Raw genomic sequence first — 19,161 nt, forward strand, 5'->3', positions numbered from 1 at the left:
ACACACACACACACACACGCACCCACTAGCTTCTGCACTCCCTGGAGGACATAGAGACATAATGTAATATCTGATCACCCTCCGTGTAATACCATAAGAACACAGTGTCCTGGGAGGGAGACTTCACTACAGCAGGCCAGCCAAGTTTAGACAAACTTTTGGATGATTCATTTTTCAGCGGGCCGCTTGTTTTTTGTTTTTTTTTCTTCTTCTTCTTCTTCTTCATCTCGAGGAGCTACGTGTCAGTGCCAGAGACGCTGGGCCGAATGCAGAAAAATGAGCAGAGGGCGCCAAGATTTGGTAGATTGTGCAAAAAGTATGCGAGGAAAGTACTGTTTAAGGCTGAAGGCATGTACCGTTACGAAGAGATCTGCATGTGAGCGAGCAGACACACACACACACACACACACACACACACACACACACAAACTCAAGCGGTGCACACAAAGTCAAAATAGCCCGAGTGTTCGGAAGGTCAGAAAGTCAGAACAGCACTTGGTTAAATTACACCTCCACATGCGCACACAATAGAGTCTGGGGAAATTAGGCCGCTTCAGCCATTTGCATAGGAAAATCACAGAGTGGGCAAAAAAGTGGAAGAAGTGAGGGGTAAAAATAGCACATTGTCAACGAGTGTAATCGAAACCAGAGCCACAGCTTTCTCTTTTGCCCTCTAAGAGCTCCGAGCAGTCAGACTTTCCTCTCATTTGCAGTATGAGATATCAGCGGCTTGAATAAAAACGTTCACGTGTGTGCGAAAACAAAACCAGGGAGTGCAGCTCAGGTACCCCGAATGCGAGCGGGAGCCTGAGTCACGTTGGCTGGACCCACACATCTCTGCCCAGAACCCTCACCAGCTGCTTTCAATCAACAGGCCGACCGGAGAGGGGAGAGGAAGGCCGCGTCCACCGAAACGGCAAGCTCTTTCCAGCCAGGAGTTCTCTCTGCTTTCTGTTTCTGACAGCAGATCAGTTGCTCGAGATTTGTGTAAACACGGCGTTTTGTTTGCTGTTTTGCCGTCGAGGGCCAGCCTTTGCTCCGCTGCCATGCGGGGCCACGCGGTGCATGCGAGATGGAAACGTTTGAGCGAAAAAGCTTGCATCCAGAGTGCTCTATGATATTCCACTGACATAAAAATGCTTTAGGATTACTGCTTTGGAAAACACAGAACGCCCGCGCCAAAAAGCGGGCCCACTCTGATCCAAGAATCTCTTTGAATGAGATAATAATCCTCCAAAGTGAGGCTCACGCCATGCAGTTATTGTCCCGGTGACCACAAGCTATTTTCCCGAGATGTTCCAGTCGACTACGTGCTCAAACAACCGCAGCCGTTCTGCAAGACGACCGATGGTAGGATGATGTGTGTACGGGCAATTTAACGAGGAGGCGAGCCTTTGTGTTGAGGAGGGTTTGTAAGCTGCACACAGACACCTGATAAGAAGCACCTGCTCGAACGAACCCCAGAGCACATCAGATGCCTAATATCATGTTATAAGGCAGACTTGGTGTCATTTGGCAGTTTTATTTAGATAGCTGCGTTACATTTAAAGGGTGACTCCACATATTTTACACATTTAAGTGTGTTTACAGGTCATGGAGTGGACCACTGCATGTTTGAAAAAAAAGCAGGATAAAGCCATTTGTGGCTCCAGAGGAAGCAGCATGTAATCTGATAGGTTTCCTCCAGCAACGTCACTCAGTCGGGCACGTTGCACTGTGGGTAATGTAGGCGCCAGGTTAGAAAAAAGGAAGACGACCTGAGGTTCTGCTGTTTCATCGTATGTTTTAAAACGGTCCAGAATGAGTCAAGGTGAAATGCTTTTTGAGACCTGCAGCCTCCATTACCCACAATGCAACTCAGCCACTCAATGAGAGGAAAGGTGGCAATGTATCCAATAACATGCAGAGAAAATTAATTCCTCTGGAGCCACAACAGGAATAAAAAGCTTTTTTTCACATATGCAAGAGTTGCCACAGAAGTTACCTTTTAAATGGAATTGGATATAGAGATCTCAGAGATGCAGTTATATAAAACAAACCCATATATATGCATTCTAATGCAACAATACGGTAATATCCTGTACTGCACACCTGTATTGTATAAGACATGACTGCATGATATGGGAATGGTCGAGGTGATTTGTCCATCATGTTGAATACTTTAAATTGTGTCTGATATATTTTGCATTTTTGGAAACTTTTGGAACTCCACAAGAAGTTCCGATAAAGTTTTGTGGGTTTGAACAATGAGTACTTATCCACTGCTGAGTCGATTTCAGAGGTAAATAAGACGAAGATGGGGAGGAGACAGGATATTAGAAAGTGATTTAAAGAGGGAAAAACACATTCGATCACACTCGATGGATCAGTGGACTGACAAGCTGTCAAATGAAAAGCATTAACAGAATTTCGACGAACACTTGCACGGTTTTGAAAAAACTAACAACTTTCACGGAAATTTAGTGCCGGAAAAGTCATGCAGGGACATTTTGAGAGCAGAAATATTTCAATTCCAGAATTAAAAACAGCTGCAAATCCACCGCGGCTTGGCTTATGTTCTGTATAAAGACCTGCGCTGCAGAGCAACTGAGACGAAGCACACCATTTTTGCAAGCCTGAAAAGCAATACAATAACAACAACGCAAAAAAAAAATATATATATATGAGTGTTCTCTACAGATGCTAAGTGACAATACGGTAGACCTGTTAATAAAGCTGAAGCGCGTGCTGCACGCAGAGCCGGAGCTGAACTGGATCTCTTGATGGAAAACTCATAAAATAAAAGGGGAGATAACAATAACACGGCTCTCGCTCTCTGGTGCCAGTCTATCTTTGCTTGTCTCCTGCCTCTGACACTAAAGCCCTGCTCCAGCCCACCCTCCCCTGCTCCCGGCTCAAACCCCACCGCGTCTGCCCTCCTTCCTCTCCTCCCTCCATCTTCCCATCTACCTAAATTATCTGTCCGGGGCTGCAGGAGATACCTCTTCCTGCTCAGGGGTCGCTCGTCTTACCGCAAGCCGGGGAGACGAGGTTCGTGTGCGTTTCTGTGTGTGTGTGTGTGTGTGTGTGTGTGTGTGTGTGTGTGTGTGTGTGTGTGTGTGTGTGTGTGAGAGAGAGAGAGAAAGAGAGAACAGTGCACACGCTGCAGAAAATGCACATCCTCTCTCCCCTTCTCGTTTGATGTCCCCGGAGGCAGGAGGATCCGCGAAGGAGGCGACCGCACTAAATGTCACTTTGGAGGTGCCGTTGATGGACGACCGGCGCGAAGCGAACGGGCTCTTTTTTTTTCTTCCTTCTATTTTTCATTTTTAAGACAAAAAGCAGTGCGAATGAGAGAGAGAGAGAGAGAGACGGGTCAGCGAGGCAAGCACGGCGAGGTCCGAGCTCCGGGAAAAAAAAAAACAGTGGAAATTCGCTGTGTGTACCTCCGCATGTGGATGTGTGTCGAGTGTTTGTTGACGCTAGAGAGCTCGGTAAGTCACGTGTAAGAACAAATCATTCTGTAGCTGGGATCCATTATTACCGCAGAGAATATGTGCCAAAATCAACCCTCCGCTCTCCCCCCTCTCTCTCTCCAGCTCCCTTCCTTTTACAAGTGAAAGTAGTGGAACATTTTTTTTTTTTTTTTTTTTTCAAAGCTGGAGAAACTTGGGCATATTTTATGGTCCCTTCACCATCGGAGCAGAGCAGAGAAAAGTGATAAAGACATCTCTGGGATGGAGTCATACTCAGGCAAAGATTTATTTCCCTACGTAGCGCTTGCTCAAGGAAAACGCTCGACTCAAATCGTAGCTATACCTGATCATTCCCTCGTCGGCCTCTCCCATCGACTTTGCCGCGGCTGTAAAGCTCGGAAAAGTTTAGATCTCAGAGTTGGACCTTTCTGAGTGCACTTGACGAAATCCCTCCCTGCTGCTACCAAACCGGTAAATGGCTCCCATTTGATCACGCCTGACTCCGGACTAAAACATTCCCAGCAGAGATTGATAGTATTTCAGATATACATTTGGCCCGAGCATGTGCGCCTAAGACAGAGGAATGAACCCCCCTCCGTCACAAATGAGGCATGACAATCAGAGTCGCAGGACAAAAGAAATGTATCTCTGATGTGAAAATAAACCGGATGATGTAAAACTCTGCAGAGCCTGCACAGCACTGGCCACATTCATTTATTATTCTAACCCAAGGTCCTGCATTGACTTTGCACGAGGCAGACAGGGGGCAAGAGAAGAAAAAAAAAAAAAAAAACGTCTGCGGACAGTCGACCGCAGAGCTGAGCGAGTTTTCTTTCAATGTATATGTGCATTCCTTTTATAAACACGATTTAGCGGCAAACCGAGTTCAAAAATAGCGCTCGAATAATTTTTGCTTCAACCTGTTTAGAGAAGCAGCAGGGTGGAGTCACCACACCAGGACAATTCAGTTTGCCACAGGAGACAACACAATGAGTGCGAGAAAGTTAAGACAATAACACTGAAGTCGCAGCTTAATTTTGTGTAATTTTAGCTTCGTTCACTTTAACTGACAATATCGAGGCCCGAATGATGAAGTCAAACAGGGACCAGGTATTTAACAGCAGCAGTTATGTGATGGGGACAGAAATGTGTCAGCAGCAGCATCAGAATCTGTCAGCAGGGGCGCGCCGAGTGTGAGATTCCCTGCGGATACAAATGTTTTCTGTTGTTTATTTTGTTTTTGTCTATCCTGCTTTTGCACCAGAGAAACAGAAAAAATCTTCATTACAAAAATCTGAACTGTTTTTTTAAAGAGAGCAACCTTAAATATAACCTTCTTTCCTGTATTTTATCTTTCTTTAATTGCCATTATGTGCAGCGGGTCACAAATGCTAAACAAATGTAACCTGTGAAAAGATGCCACGAGACAAAATGGCTCAGTCTTGACTCTAACAATCTCTACCAGTTTGTTAAAGGCGCGATGTATGTTCTCTTGAACATTTTGGTTTCTTATAACCTTTTTTGGGGGGCTTTTCAGCACTTCATTTGCCAGGAAATATGAAGAGAGTTGACGGCAGAAAAAGAGCCGGTGGACGGAGTTGAACCTGGGCCACTGCAGCAAGGATGCAGTCCGTACAAGGGGGAAGAGCTGCTGAGCCACTGTTTCACATTTTAACCAGGTTAAAAAGAACATGACAAAAACGCAAGCAGCACAGTGGTGTTGCTCCATGTACAGGTGAAAAACAATGTCACAGACTATGACTTTGACCCCTCAGGTAACTGGCTGCCAATAAAGATCTGAATCTCTTCTGAAAATCTGCCTGGTTTGTAAAACACAGAAACTGAGTGGAGAATGGTGAGATTTTACAGCCTTTGTGGCGTGTGGCCAAAATCAAGCAAGTTTCTGCTCTTTCATTCCTAACATAACACTTGGCTTAACTTTATAGAACATGGCACAGCAGAACAATATGACCCCGCTCCTGACCTCTCAGCCCCCATGTCTGACAAAAGTGTATTATGAGCTGTACCAGTCGCTGCTCTCTGATGAAAAAAAAAAGTCAAACACGGTGAAATGTGACACAGCTTCTCATACAGCCACAGTTAAACCTGAAGCTATAAGAACTACACGGAGCACCGGCGCGTTGATATTCATCTGGAGCGGACAAATACGCTGGAAAGCGGCCGTAAGTGCTTAACACTTATCCAAACAGAGTAAAACTGTGCCACGAAATAAATGAAACAAGACAAACACTAACAAACAGTCCCATGCAATTAAAGGAGGAGAGAGAAACTGCTGGCTTCATTAAGGCTCCATGCGAATCTGCAGGAGAGACGCCGTTAAGTATCCTGATGATCGTATTTGACAGGAACATAATCACAACAGTCTAAATGAACCTGAATTACTTTGACTGGTGCTACCATCTAAATGTTACTTTACTTGAGAAGCAGTGTGATCAACGTGTGTGTATGTGTGTGTGTGTGTGTGTGTGTGCGCGCGTTTGGCAGCGTTTGCTCGCATGCATCTCTGCATGAGTGAGTGTTTATTCAACTTTTATGGCGATTGTCTCGTAAAAGCGGACAGGCGCTCTGGGACAACCTGCCCTCCCCTGCACCGGCTCGCCCGCAGGTTCACCCGCAGGTTCAACCGCAGCGACCACCTACTAGGATGGCCGAGCAGATGCAGCGCGTGTCCGGCCGGATTACCGCGTGAGTTACAAGGTCGGTTATGGCCGGATCGGACGGATACCACCCTGTCTTAACACACACACACAAAAAAAAAAAAAAATCCCAATTAGACCGTGAATTACAACACACAAGGAGGCCGTTTGTTCTGCCTCATTCATCTTCCCGTTATTGTAAAATGTCTCTTCGGAGGGACATAAAATTTTAATACTCAGCTTGTGTATTATTCAAGTGTAATCAAAGTGTTTTTTATTCTGTTGAGTTTGATCCAAAGAACAGTAAATGCTCCGCTCGGGGGGATATCGGTGTCACAGTTTGACCTTTCTCTGGAAACTGCATCATCAATATTTCAGGTTTTATGAATACTCTCACACACAGACACAAATGCACAAAGAAAAACCAGCATCCATATCACATTGTCCCTTTTCTTCCCTCCCCAGCCTTGTTGACACGGGCCATGCCGTTGATAGATTTTCAGAGAGCTTTTTCTGCTCCGTCCTCTCTAAAAGCCCAACACCGCCTCTGTCACCCTCATCACATTTCCCCTCAGAGTCCGTGTCGTAGGAGAGAATGACAGAGGGACAGAAAGAAAAGCAAAGCGGCTTTGAAGTCCATTGCCAACGAGATTTATGCATTAAGACCGATCCACAACAGAGAGACGGAGCAACAAACAAATTTCCCGGAGACACAAAACAGGCAGGCGGACACGAAAAGAGACGCGAGGACTTGAAAATATACAGCTGAACAAAGAGGACGACGAATATAACAGAGCCCGGGCTGCCCACAGGAACAGAGATCAACACTCATCTCGGCCATCTGCACTGTGAGTTCAGATTGGGCACTCTTGCTCCAAGATCAGGAGCCCTGCCCTCGCTCTCTTCCTTCCCATGACTCCATGCAATGCTGCTACTTCCAGCATCCTCCTAAAAATGTCCCCCCTCCTCCACCTTTTCCCTCATTCCCACAACTCCCAATAAAACCGTCTGACATGTCCAGAACCCTCCAAAGAAACACTCTTTTTTTTTTTTTCTTCCTTCAATATCACAACAGCTCCACCGTACATCCGTCACCGGTGACGAGAGGGGAGGAAAGCTGGCTGACAGGGGCATCCATACACACTCCTAAATCTGCCAAGGCAAGTCGCTGGCACAGACAAAAAAAAAAACACAAAAGACTCCCGAAACGCAGCCAGGGCAGTGCAACACTTTATCTGTGAAGGCAAAACAAAGGAAGGCCTGTTGAACACTCCGACTGTGTTTACTTTCACGGGGGAACAATGCCTTTAAGATGAGAGGGGGCAAGGACTGATGTGGCACCCGAAGGCCTCGGCCAGGAAAAAGCATTTCATTTTGATTCACAGTGAGTTTAAGAAAACAGTTGTAGCAGTCCGGTCTATAGGCGCTGGAGTGTTTGAATGGGAGGGAAAGGGTTCAGAGGAGAAGAAACAGACAGAGGGGAGGAGGAAATGACGAGGAGGGAGAAATCTGTTCTGCTTGTTCTCTGCCATTTCTTTCTTTCCTTTAAAAGGAGCAATCCGCCCAAAAATGCTGCGGGTAGGACACAGGTTTTAAAAGGTGGCTCTGAAAATCTGAAGCGCAAACGTTGGACAAGCATGAACAGCTGATAACACAAGCAGCAAGCATAATGTAGGTTGTGTAACATAATTGTGCTTCTGTTTGTGCTGCTATTAAGACCCGACTAATTAAACTGAAGTCCTACAAATCCGTATTTGGGCAAAACTATGTGACTTGGAAACAAACTATGGCGGTTTTGAACATTGTCTTTGGACATATTGGCACTTTTTGTTCGCCAAGAAATGATCACCATCCAACTGTTGTGAATCTGATCTGACTAAACCTGCCGCCATCTGCCAAGCCACAAACCTTTCAGTCACTTTTCAAGCCAACGAGGTGAGGGTGAGGTTTTGATACTCAAATGATTCCTTTAAGACTTTCCTAACATACATAAACCCTCTGACTCAACTGAGATGACTCTGACTTTAAATGTATCGTTTTCTGTTATTCTTCTATTGACATTGGCAATTCCAGATCGTTCTGCTGTTGGAAATCAACATATGAAACAGTAAATGTCAGAAAAGAATGGGATGCCATCCCACAGCAGTGTGTGACCAGGCTGGTGACCGGCATGAGGAGGAGGTGCCAGACTGTTGTGGCTGTGTGTGGTTCTTCCACATGCTACCGAGGCTCCTGTTTGTTAAATTAACGCATTTTTAAATTGCTAATATGTCTTGTTTCTTCAGACTTCAATCAACCAAACAAGAGTCAATAGTTGAATAAACTGTATGGCAGAGAAGATTTGGCAAATCTTTTATGGGAGCAAACCACAGACTCAGCTCTGCTCACCCCACAAATGAAGGTTCCTTACAAATGTGGTACCATTTAAAAGGGAAATAAACAGGCTTTCCAACAGTATAAGATTTATTGCCAAGAAGCATTGTAACAACAAAGAAATAATCTACCAAACACACATGTCCTTACTTTTTGTGCCATGTCTAGAATAGCACTTAGTAGAGCGCAAACCTCCTCCAAGGCCCAACATTTCCACTTAATTCAATCTAGTCTAAGTTAATTCATCAAGCCTGCATTCATAAAAATATAGATCCAGATTTTAATTTAGATCTGCATCAAATTGTCCTCACTAATAGAAACCAGCCACCTAAACACGACATTATCAAGATCCCCACAAAACGTTAATGGCGTCCTTTATGGGCTGAGACCTGTCCTCATTGAAATCCGTTTGTGTAGTTTTTATGTAATCCTGTTGACAAAACGACCAGGCGACCAACCAACACGGGCGAAAACACAACCCCCTTGGCGGAAGTAAAGAGGCATATTTTGGCGAAAATATTTGTGTCTGGAAACAAACCGTGCCTTCTGGAGTTTTGAGGATTTTCCGTTGCCAAAACTGGATCATTGTCTCACTGTCAATCTGAGTGGGCCAAAGCTGCCAACATCTGCCCAGCAATAAACTTTTCCGTCACTTTTCAAGCACACGAGTGGCGAGTGTTTAACTTCTACAGTTAAGGCTGCTCTGCTGTTGGACATCAATGTATCCACTGTAAAAAGTTAAATAAAGTTGCAACAGTTGCAACATGTGTTGTCGACCACAAAAGCACAAACAACAGCAAGACATTTCAAGGATAAGTCCTTGCACTTCTGTCTATGGACAGAAACGTTCACCCTAATCAGTGACGCCCAGGTGTTTTGTCTTCACCAGCTGACAGGAAACAGGTGCTGTCACATCACTGATTAGGTTGTGGCCAAAGGTGGAACCAATACTTGAAAGTTTCAGCTCATGGAGGGAAATCTGTCATGTGTGATTCAGTGTGAGTTATGGGGTCAGAAGAACCTCTAAACAAGGATGTTGAAGGGTATGTGGTGAATCAAAACTTGGAGTGGATTAAAAAACATCCTCCTGACAGCTATGAATGGAATCTGGATTCACCAACAATGGATGAAGCCGCTGCCAAGATATTTTACGTGAGCGTTTTTGTCTGTACAGCTACTGAGAGGAAGAAACACAAAGATTTCTGGGTAATGAAGTCATTTGTGTAACATTTCAAACTGACACTTAGAGGCTGCTGAAGTGGAACAACTGAACACGATCAATCTGACCACCGGTTGGCTAAAAGAAATTCCCTTTGCACATCGCACATGAGCCAGATGTGAGACAAAAGGCACGAACAGTCCTGCAATGACAGATCTAACCAACAACAACTGACAAGGAAACTTTAAGGTGCCAAGAAGGGCAGGGAAAAAAACAAAAAAACAAACAGAATTGCCTCCATACACTCACTTTCCACTGCAGGCCCAGCAAGGTTCTGAGTTGTTTAAGATCACGACAGTCGATAAAGCATGTCCAGCCAAATTCTCTTTGTTTGAGTATTTCGAAAAACATCACACATGGTGCCTAGCAAGGGAGGGAAAAAAAATACCAGCCTTCCCTCATGCATCCAATCAATGGGGAAAATGGGAAATGCAGAATGTGAAAGGGTCACAACCCTCGGGGGTGGATATAATCCCCCGGTTGCTACTGGGTATCTGGTATATAAACACCACACTGGAAAAACATTAGTCTAAGTCTGAAAGTTTACACTATTGTACCATGCTGTCCTTTGAGATCCCTTTGACAGAGTAGTTACAAATAGTATGAATATGACCCGCTCACCGTTGAATAATAAATCCATATAGATGACTGCCCATTGAATTTCAGCACAAAAAAAAAACAAAAAAAAAACAGCCAATTTCCTCAAATGTGGTTCGTGGAAGGTCATTTGAATTCCTCCAAGTTATTAGATCTCACGCTTCTCATGATGGAGAGACTGACTATTCAGCCAGGTGGTGTGGTAAAGTCATCTCTCCAAGGGGCAAGAAAGTTCAATCTTAGCATGAAACCAATCTAGAGTTTAAGGTTTGGGAAAGGAGCACCGAGGCACTATATTCTCTCATTAGCCCAACAGTAGAGTCGGCAGGAAAGCAGATTGCCATCTTCACCTCATAGTGAGAGAACATTTGATATTCCCATTAGGCCCCGGCAAACCCTTTAAGTTAACGTAGCTAACATGATTTTGCCAAGTAATCCTTGATTTCAATAATATGTGAGTTTGTCTCCAAATAACTGATTGCCGTCTCTGATTTCAGTTTCAATATGTGCAGTGGTTTGAAAGGCATCGATAATAACTGTTCAAAAGGCGGCCCTGCTAATCATAAACTCTTCAATCATTTAACGTGAGCCATATTTGAAATGCAGACGCACAAAATACATCTGTAAAGGGGAGACAGCGCTTACACCTTTTTAGTTTTTTTTCCCTGAAAAACTCAAATATCTATGCAGCGTGTGTGTCCTCAAGCCTATAATAACAACACAGCATTTCAAGTCCTGGTTGAAATTTCCAAAACATATATAGACTCACATTTGTTTTTCATTTGACCAGCGGCGAAGCCTCAGCCACCCAAAACTGGGTTTAGGGTTCCCGCATTACACTTCAGAGAATATAACTCCCTCTTTCTTTAAGGGAAGCCTGAAAAAGGTACATTGCATGATGCAAACTCAGTGGACAGCTTAAGTTTCACTCTCCCTGCCCTCAGCATCTTTTCACAGAGTCTTAAGGGGTCACCCAATTTTAATGGTCACTTATTGCCTGTGGAGCAGTCCCCGGTGGTATAAAGGTACCCCAGGACCACCCCCAGTGCCAAAACAGCCTCGGGCTCAAGGGCTCAAAGTAATACTGGCACTGGTGATGCATACTTGCACTGGGAGACCTTATGAGATACTCTATTTTTCATTTCTGCCTGAGACACTGTAGAAGCCATCATGGGCCTTGAACCTGAGACAGCAGCCCTGAATGAATTATGTCTACATGGGGAAATTAAAAAGTGGTGCTTTTTTTGATTTGTGCAGTTCATATCCACTGATAAGACTATGTCAGCGCATCAGAGTAGGAGGGGAGCCTGTGCGGAGGACGTGCAACCCTCGTCAAATATTAGAGGAGGCACATTCATGATGAATTGTTATGGTGAGACTGTTTTTTGGAAACGGGAACAATAAAGTTATCATGCCAAAGAACAAGAACCTCCAACTCACGTCCAAGAAAATTATGATTTAATATAATGCAGAGCCGTGCGTAAAGGAGGAATTTAATTAATGAGCAGACAAATGCAAAAGGTGGCTCTGTTTTATGTGTGACTTGGACGGTCTCACTCCCCATATTTTCCAGTTCAAAAGCGCGATCTCATTACACTTATTCCATCCAAATGTCTATGACAAATGCCAGCGGGTGAGTTCATGCCCTCTCCCTGCCAAACAGATTAAATAGAAAAATAGAGCAAAAATATAGGGCGGCTTTTCCAGTACCTGTATAGAACAGAAAAGTCAGCAGTGTACTAACCTCAGCACGCTGTGTTCTGGGTTGGCTGGCGTCTGTCTCGATGGCATACACGTCCACCAGGTAGAGGTCGGCGCCTTGTTCTCGGTCCAGCTCTGCAGCCGTCTGTATCACTCCAGTGTGGCGGCCGATGGTGAAAAGGCGTCCCACGGCTTTTCCTCCGCTGCGAACCGCCACGATGAAATACTCCACTTTGGTCGCTGAGCCCCGCGGGCTCGAGGCATCCAGGGAGATGACGTTGGTGCCCGGCGGCTGACCTTCTTTTAGGATGGTGATGTATTTTGGCTGGGAGAAAACAGGCCCGTCCAGCCCTTGGAGGATGATGGTCAGCTCAGTTCTGGAGGTCTTGCGCTCAGTGCCATGGTCGGTGGCTGACACTGTGAGTGTGTACATGAGTTTGGACGGAACCAGCTGGGAAGCCAGACGGATATCTCCGCTGTATCTGTCCATGATGAAAGTGTTGGAGTCTCCTTCCACAAAATCATACTCCACTTCCCCGTTTGCACCCTCATCGGGGTCAAAGGCCACAACTGTTGTCAGGATGGAGCCGATTACTATGTTGGGCTCGGCTACGAGGGCGTTCTGGGACACAAAAGTGGGGATATTATCATTCAGGTCAGTGACCCATATTGTGACATTTTTCAGGGCAAAGCGGCGGAACTCAACCGGAACTGCCTGGTCAGTGGCTTTGACTGTCAGCTCGAAGAGATTTGAAAATTCCCTGTCGACTTCCTTGTTGGTGTATATGAGCCCGGTGCTCGGGTCAATGCCGAAGTGGTTCCCCCTGGGAATCTGTTGAACAATGGAGTACTCCAGCTCCCCATTTATGTCTGCGTCTGTGTCATGAGCTGTGATTGTCATGACTGACGCTGAGATGGGAAGATTTTCAGGAATGGATTTGAAAATGTCACCGGGGGAAAATACGGGAGGGTTGTCGTTGAAATCCCTGACGTGAATGACTACAGGGATGGATGAGGAGCGGGATGGCCTGCCGTTGTCCTTCGCAGTGATATTAAGTTTGTAAAATGACTGAGTTTCATAGTCCAGCTTTTTAACCAAGAAGATGCTGCCGGTGTTTGGGCTGATGCTGAAAGTGCCGTGGTTGTTTGTGGCCGTGATGCTGTACGTTATGTCTGCGTTCTGGCCTGAATCAGCATCGGTGGCGGTTACAGAGGCCACCAGCTCCCCTATCCTCATGTTCTCTAGGACGTCCACAGACAGCGAGGATTTGGGGAAGGAGGGGGAGTTGTCATTCTCATCCAGGATGCTAACACTAAGCATGCAGGAGGAGGAGAGGGGCACAGCTCCAGCATCCACAGCTATGATTTTTAATGAATAGGAGAACGTGGATTCATAGTCCAGCTTTCCTATTAAAGTAACCTGTCCAGTGCTGCTGTCGATAGTGAACTGCCCCTCCTCGTTGCCTTCGGGGATGTGATAATGAACCAGTCCATTTTTGTTCTCGTCAACATCCGAGGCGGAAACCCGCAGCAGTTGAGTCATGTTTTGAGCTGACTCTGAGATGGAGGCCTGGTAAATGTCTTTAGTGAATTTAGGCGGGTTGTCGTTGATGTCTTGAATGTAAACTTGCACCTTGGCCTGATCTCTGAGGGGCTTTGGGAGACCCTGGTCCGACGAGACAACCACAAAGCTGAACACAGCGGCGCCTCTTTGTCTCATGAGCGATTCGCGATCGAACTGCAGCGTGCTGGTCAACTCCCCTGTGATGGTGTTCAGTTCAAAGTTGGGCTGCGGAATCTCAAATGTGTATCTGACTTCGCTGTTTGGGCCAAAGTCCTTATCCTCGGCAAAAACGCGCCCGACCAGCGACCCCCGCTTCTGCTCCTCCTCAAAATGAAACACATAATTGGTGCTGTTGAAGAGGGGGCGATTATCATTTACGTCATCCAGAATCACGCTGACATTGACAGTGGCGCTGAGTGGTTCCACAGCCCGGTCTTTAGCCACAACCACCAAGTTATATCTGTCCTGTATCTCTCTGTCCAGTTCTGCTTTGATGTACAACTGGCCGTCTGGAAAAATGCCAAACACATCACCTGTGTTGCCACCAGCGATGTCATACATAATCTCCCCGTTGAGCCCGGAGTCTTTGTCGGTGGCCTCCACTTTGAAAAAGCGGCTGTTGACAGGCTCAGACTCCAGGATGATGACCTCATACGAAAGCTGGTCGAACACTGGCGAGTTGTCGTTGACATCATAAACGCTGATGATGAGGATGAGGCTGGAGGTGTGTTTGGGGACCCCCGTGTCTGAAGCGATAACCTCGACCTCATAGGAGCTGGTGGTGACCTCCAGCGGCCCGGTCAGCGTGATGAGGCCGTGCTTCTCGTGAATATGAAAGAGACCTTTGGGGTTTTGTTTGAGGCTGTAAACCACCATCCCGTTTGTTCCTTCGTCAGGATCCGAAGCTTTGGCCTGGAAGATGACGTGACCTGTGCTCCAGTTCTCCACTGCGCTCACATGCTCCACAGTGTGAATGAAATGAGGGGCATTATCATTTAAGTCCTTCACAGTGATGTTAACAAAGGCCTCTCCCGTGATCTCCCCTGCTCTGGCTACCATTTTCAGCTGATAGAAACCCTGCTCCTCTCTGTCTATCTGGCTGGATGCTGTGATCTGACCTGCACCGTTTACAGTGAAAAGCCCCCTCTGGTCCCCTGAGGTGATTAGATAGGAAATGTTTGTGTTCAGATCTACGGTGGTGGCTGACACTGTCCCTATAACCGTCCCAATGCCCACATTTTCAAACATGACAAAACTGTAAACTTTCTGGCTGAAGACCGGTGGGTTATCCTGTGTGTCTATGACAGTCACAGTCACTATGGCCTGGGCGTGTGAGCGCAGGCCGCTGCCATCTGCTGCTGTCACCTGCAGCTGATAAGCCGTTTTCTCCTCTCTATCCAGGGGCACGAGCGTGGTAATTTTCCCTGTGTTGCTATTAATGCGGAATTTAGAAGCATCTCCAGCTGTGATGATATATTTGACCGTGCCATTTCGGCCCAAATCGGGATCCGTGGCTGAAACGGTGGCTACATAAGAACCCGAGGGCTCATTCTCTTTCACATTGGCAAAATACTGCACGGGGTAGAAAACGGGCCTGTTGTCATTGATATCCCTCAGGGTGATGTTGACTTTGCCTACAGAGTGCAAAGGAGGGCTGCCTGCGTCTGCTGCCTGGATGTGGAGTAAGTAGGAGGCCTGATCCTCTCTGTCTAGCTCCGTGGCTGTGCTTAATCGCCCTGACGCGGCATCCAGGCGAAACAGCTCCTGGACTGATGCTGGAGTCTCTGCGTCAAATGAGAACCGAATAGTTCCATTGGCCCCGAGGTCGTCATCTGAGGCGGACAGCAGCACCAACTCAGTGCCGGCAGGAGCGTGCTCCACCAGGGAAACATGAAATGTGCTCTGCGTAAAAGTGGGCACTTGATCGTTCACGTCAGTGATGTTGACTATAAGTTTAGTGTAAGAAATCTTGGGCTGCAGGCCCTGGTCTTTGGCACTAATGTTGAGCACAATTTCAGATGCTATTTCCCTATCCAGCAAAGCGGCACTCGTAACCAGACCACTGTTTTCACTGATGGAGAACCAGCCCAAAGCGTTTCCAGACACCAGGGAGTATCGCAGGTTGGCATTCTGCCCAGAGTCACCATCTGTTGCAGAAACCCCTTTAATGTAGCTGCCTTTTGGAATGTCTTCACTGATATCTACTCTGTACAGCGTTTCCTGGAATATCGGCGGGTGATCGTTGATATCATTCACAAAAATAACTAGGCTGGCAAAGGAGGACCTGGCGATAGGCTTGCCATTGTCTGACACCGACACAGTGAGGTTGTATGAGGAGATTCTCTCTCTGTCCAACACACTGGCCACTTTGATCAGACTCAAATTGGGCACGGGAGACGTGTGCACTTTAAAGTGTCGCTGCTCATTGCCTCCTAAGATTGAGACGGATATGTTACCGTTAGCTGTGGGGGAGTCTGAATCTGAAACGGTGAGCAGAGCCACGACTGTGCCAATCTGTGCGTTTTCATCAACAGAGGCAAATTTAGAAGTTGTGGGAAAATACCTAAACTTCACCACGGGGTCGTTATCGTTCACATCTAACAGTTTGATTGTGGCTTCTGTTCTGCCTGACAGGGAGGGCACCCCGTTGTCCACTGCGTGTATAGTCAGGGAGTACTCTTTCTTACTCTCATAATCCAAACCCTCTTTTATGATAATAGTACCGGCTTTAGGATCGATTTGGAAAGGCGTCCCTTCATCTAAAAAGTACCTGATTTCAGCATTGGCTCCCTCATCCTGATCTGAAGCTGTGATCTGCAGAATGCTTGAACCTACGGCTGCATCCTCAAACACGTCGGTTTCATACTGATCCTGCTCAAAAACAGGGGGGTTGTCGTTTATGTCTTGGATGGTGACGTTCACTTGCAGGTAGCCGAACTTTTTCGGCTCCCCTTTGTCCTCCACTTCAATCAGGAGCTGGTAGAAGGGAGTGACCTCCCTGTCCAAGCCTCCAGTTGAAACAAGGTGCAAGAATGCCCCCTCTCCACTAGGATTGACTGTAATATCCAGGCGGAATTTCCTCTGCTCGTTGCCTTTCACTATTCTGTACGTGGTGTGATCCACCCCGTTACTTCCAATGTCTGAATCTGTGGCGGTGTCCAGGATCACTTGCCTGCCGCTGCTGGCGTCCTCCTTGAAAGACACGACAATAGACGCGTCTGGGAACACCGGGGAGTTGTCATTAATATCCAGAACTATTATCCTGACCTCAGTGGGGTAGGTGGGCTGGCTGGACAGCACCACGACGTTGATGACATCACTTTGCAAAACCTCCCTGTCGATCACGGAGGAGGTATAAATGACCCCGGTGGTGCCGTTAATTGCAAAAAGTTTGTGGTTCTCGCTGAAGCGGTACGTGAAGCTGGGCTTGGTCTCTATCGTGCCCACGTAGGTGCCGATGGGCTGCTCCTCCAGGACCTGAAACTCTTGACGGACTTGGCTGGATGCTGAGTACTGCGACAGAGTCCATAGCATGAGTAAAATTAAATGAAACCGGCCTAAGCCCCTACCTGTGAGCGCCATGGTCAGTGAGCCAGTCCACCTTTCTCAAACAGAGTCCATGCCTATGATGCATCAACTTTACGGAGGTCGGACGAGTCGTTAAAGCATTGTATTCCAGGCAGAACTCTATGGGAAACCAGGCAACGGCTCCTGCCACTCTTATTCAGTCTCCAGAAAAGTACTCCAAGAAGTGTAGTTTCATCCAGCGCAGCGCTGCGTCTCACTGCCGCTAAATCCTCCGGATGGAGAGAATGACTCCTAGTTTCATTCCAGCTCCTCAAACAGCATTTTTGCTTCAAAGCAGAATCTCACAATCCAAGGTAACATAAAAACAAACAAAAAAAAGCACAAAACTTCCAGGATCCTCGGAGACGCGTGAAGGAAAGTCTATCCAAAGTTAGGGCGCAAGTGCGCGGTGTTGGAGTGTGTGCAGGCGGCGTAGCCTACGCACCGTCCCGTGGAATAACGGTGCAGGCGCTTCAGTCATATTGCGCTCAGGAGTTCCAGTAAGTTAGGACAAAGCTGGAGTTCCACAAACTCCCTCCCATCACTGATCCCATTGGATAGCGGTGCTCCTGCGCGCCCTCCCACCGCCTGCTCCCCTTCCATTGTGCAGCGCAGCCCGTTGTCTCCGCCTGTGGAAGGATACGTCAATCAAACACGACACTTACAGATGCACTTAATTACTCCAATTACAGATCAACGTGAGTCTTAATGAGCTCGGGATATGAAAGTTACCTAAAGATAAGACAAAGCATAAATGTGTGTGTGGGGGGGGCAAAAGTCCTATCAGGAATGTTTTAAAAGTATGTTATCCACAAGATGTCATTTAGGATTATTAAGTCTAGAAAAACATAGAATTATCTGTACTTCATTTTTTTTTTCTAGAAAAAACATTTGTGAAAACATTGATTTGAATATAATAATACGTTTTGTTGGGTAAAACCAATGTTTTGGACTGTAAATTGTATACTGAAGCAGTTTTGTGTGTGCTGTTAACCTTCATATTTCTCTATAATAATGAGATGTCTAATAAACATCAGTGTTAAGTGTCATTTCCAGGATTCATAGCTGGTGGTGAGACATTTGCACACAACTGAAGTTGCAGGAAGCTTCACAAACGTGGGTGAGTAGCTCCATCTAGTGGCCGGGTGACGGTACCTCCAACCAGAACGCTTAGTGACAGAGCAGAAGGTTGGTGCTGTTCCCACAAAACAAGTGCATAGAATTCACTGTATAAGTATAGTATAGAAGTATAGAAGCTTTTGGCGTTGGGTACTTTTGTACTTTGAATGGTGTCGTTCTGGTGTAAATGTAAGTTCACCCTGGTGTGTGTAAAGGTGAGATGAGTCTAAGCATCCTTCGATCTAACCATAATCTTGCAAAAGAGGCAACAAATCATGAACAATATTGTTTCTACACACAGTGAACTACAGCTGGAACTGCTCCTAAAAAAACTTTATTACTGCCTGCAATTAATAAGATGGTAACAGAAGTGAATCCTCCTTTATGTGGAGGGAAAAATCATTGCACGTTAACATGACATGCTCTTTGAAGCTTTTGAAGTCAATGAAATAGCTCTTGTTATTATATTATATTATATTCCCATATGTCAGTTTCAATGTAAGCCAGTAATGAAATGTTCTGAAAAACAGATATAGCTGACTTTTTTTTGTCACCATTATACTTAACTAACTGTAACTACATGACTCGTTCATTCACCAAAAAATATAGGACATAAATATAAAATCACATCGGTCAAAAACAGAAAAATGATGGGTTAGGAATAGAAGTTCATCACTTATTTTGTAGATATAGCAAATATGTAACTCTGATTTGAGTGACAAAACTAAAACTTGATTCTTTTGTATGATTTCAGGTCTTATAACCATGCACCATCAGCTTGTGACAGTGTGTATTTGTATTTCTATTGTTTCCATTTTGTTTGATCCATGTCTGTTTGCTTGATGTCTCTATTCCTGCTCAGCATCACTGATTAAATCTTCAGTTGATTGTCCAAGGCTTAAATAAAGA

At 45.9% G+C, this 19,161-nt stretch overlaps 1 protein-coding gene across 2 annotated transcripts in view; it reads right to left on the reverse strand.

The window, feature by feature from the left end:
* Positions 1 to 17,637, reverse strand: part of fat4 (FAT atypical cadherin 4) — a 118,851-nt gene extending 101,214 nt beyond the window's left edge. For both annotated transcript variants that reach the window (XM_030396499.1, XM_030396498.1), the window contains exon 1: positions 12,046 to 17,637. In XM_030396499.1, coding sequence (XP_030252359.1) covers positions 12,046 to 17,148 — 5,103 coding nt within the window. In that variant the 5' untranslated portion in view covers positions 17,149 to 17,637. The remainder of the gene's footprint in view (positions 1 to 12,045) is intronic.
* Positions 17,638 to 19,161: the final 1,524 nt, after the last annotated feature.

This window comes from Sparus aurata, chromosome 18 (genome assembly GCF_900880675.1).
Source record: "Sparus aurata chromosome 18, fSpaAur1.1, whole genome shotgun sequence".
Lineage (NCBI taxonomy): Eukaryota > Metazoa > Chordata > Actinopteri > Spariformes > Sparidae > Sparus > Sparus aurata.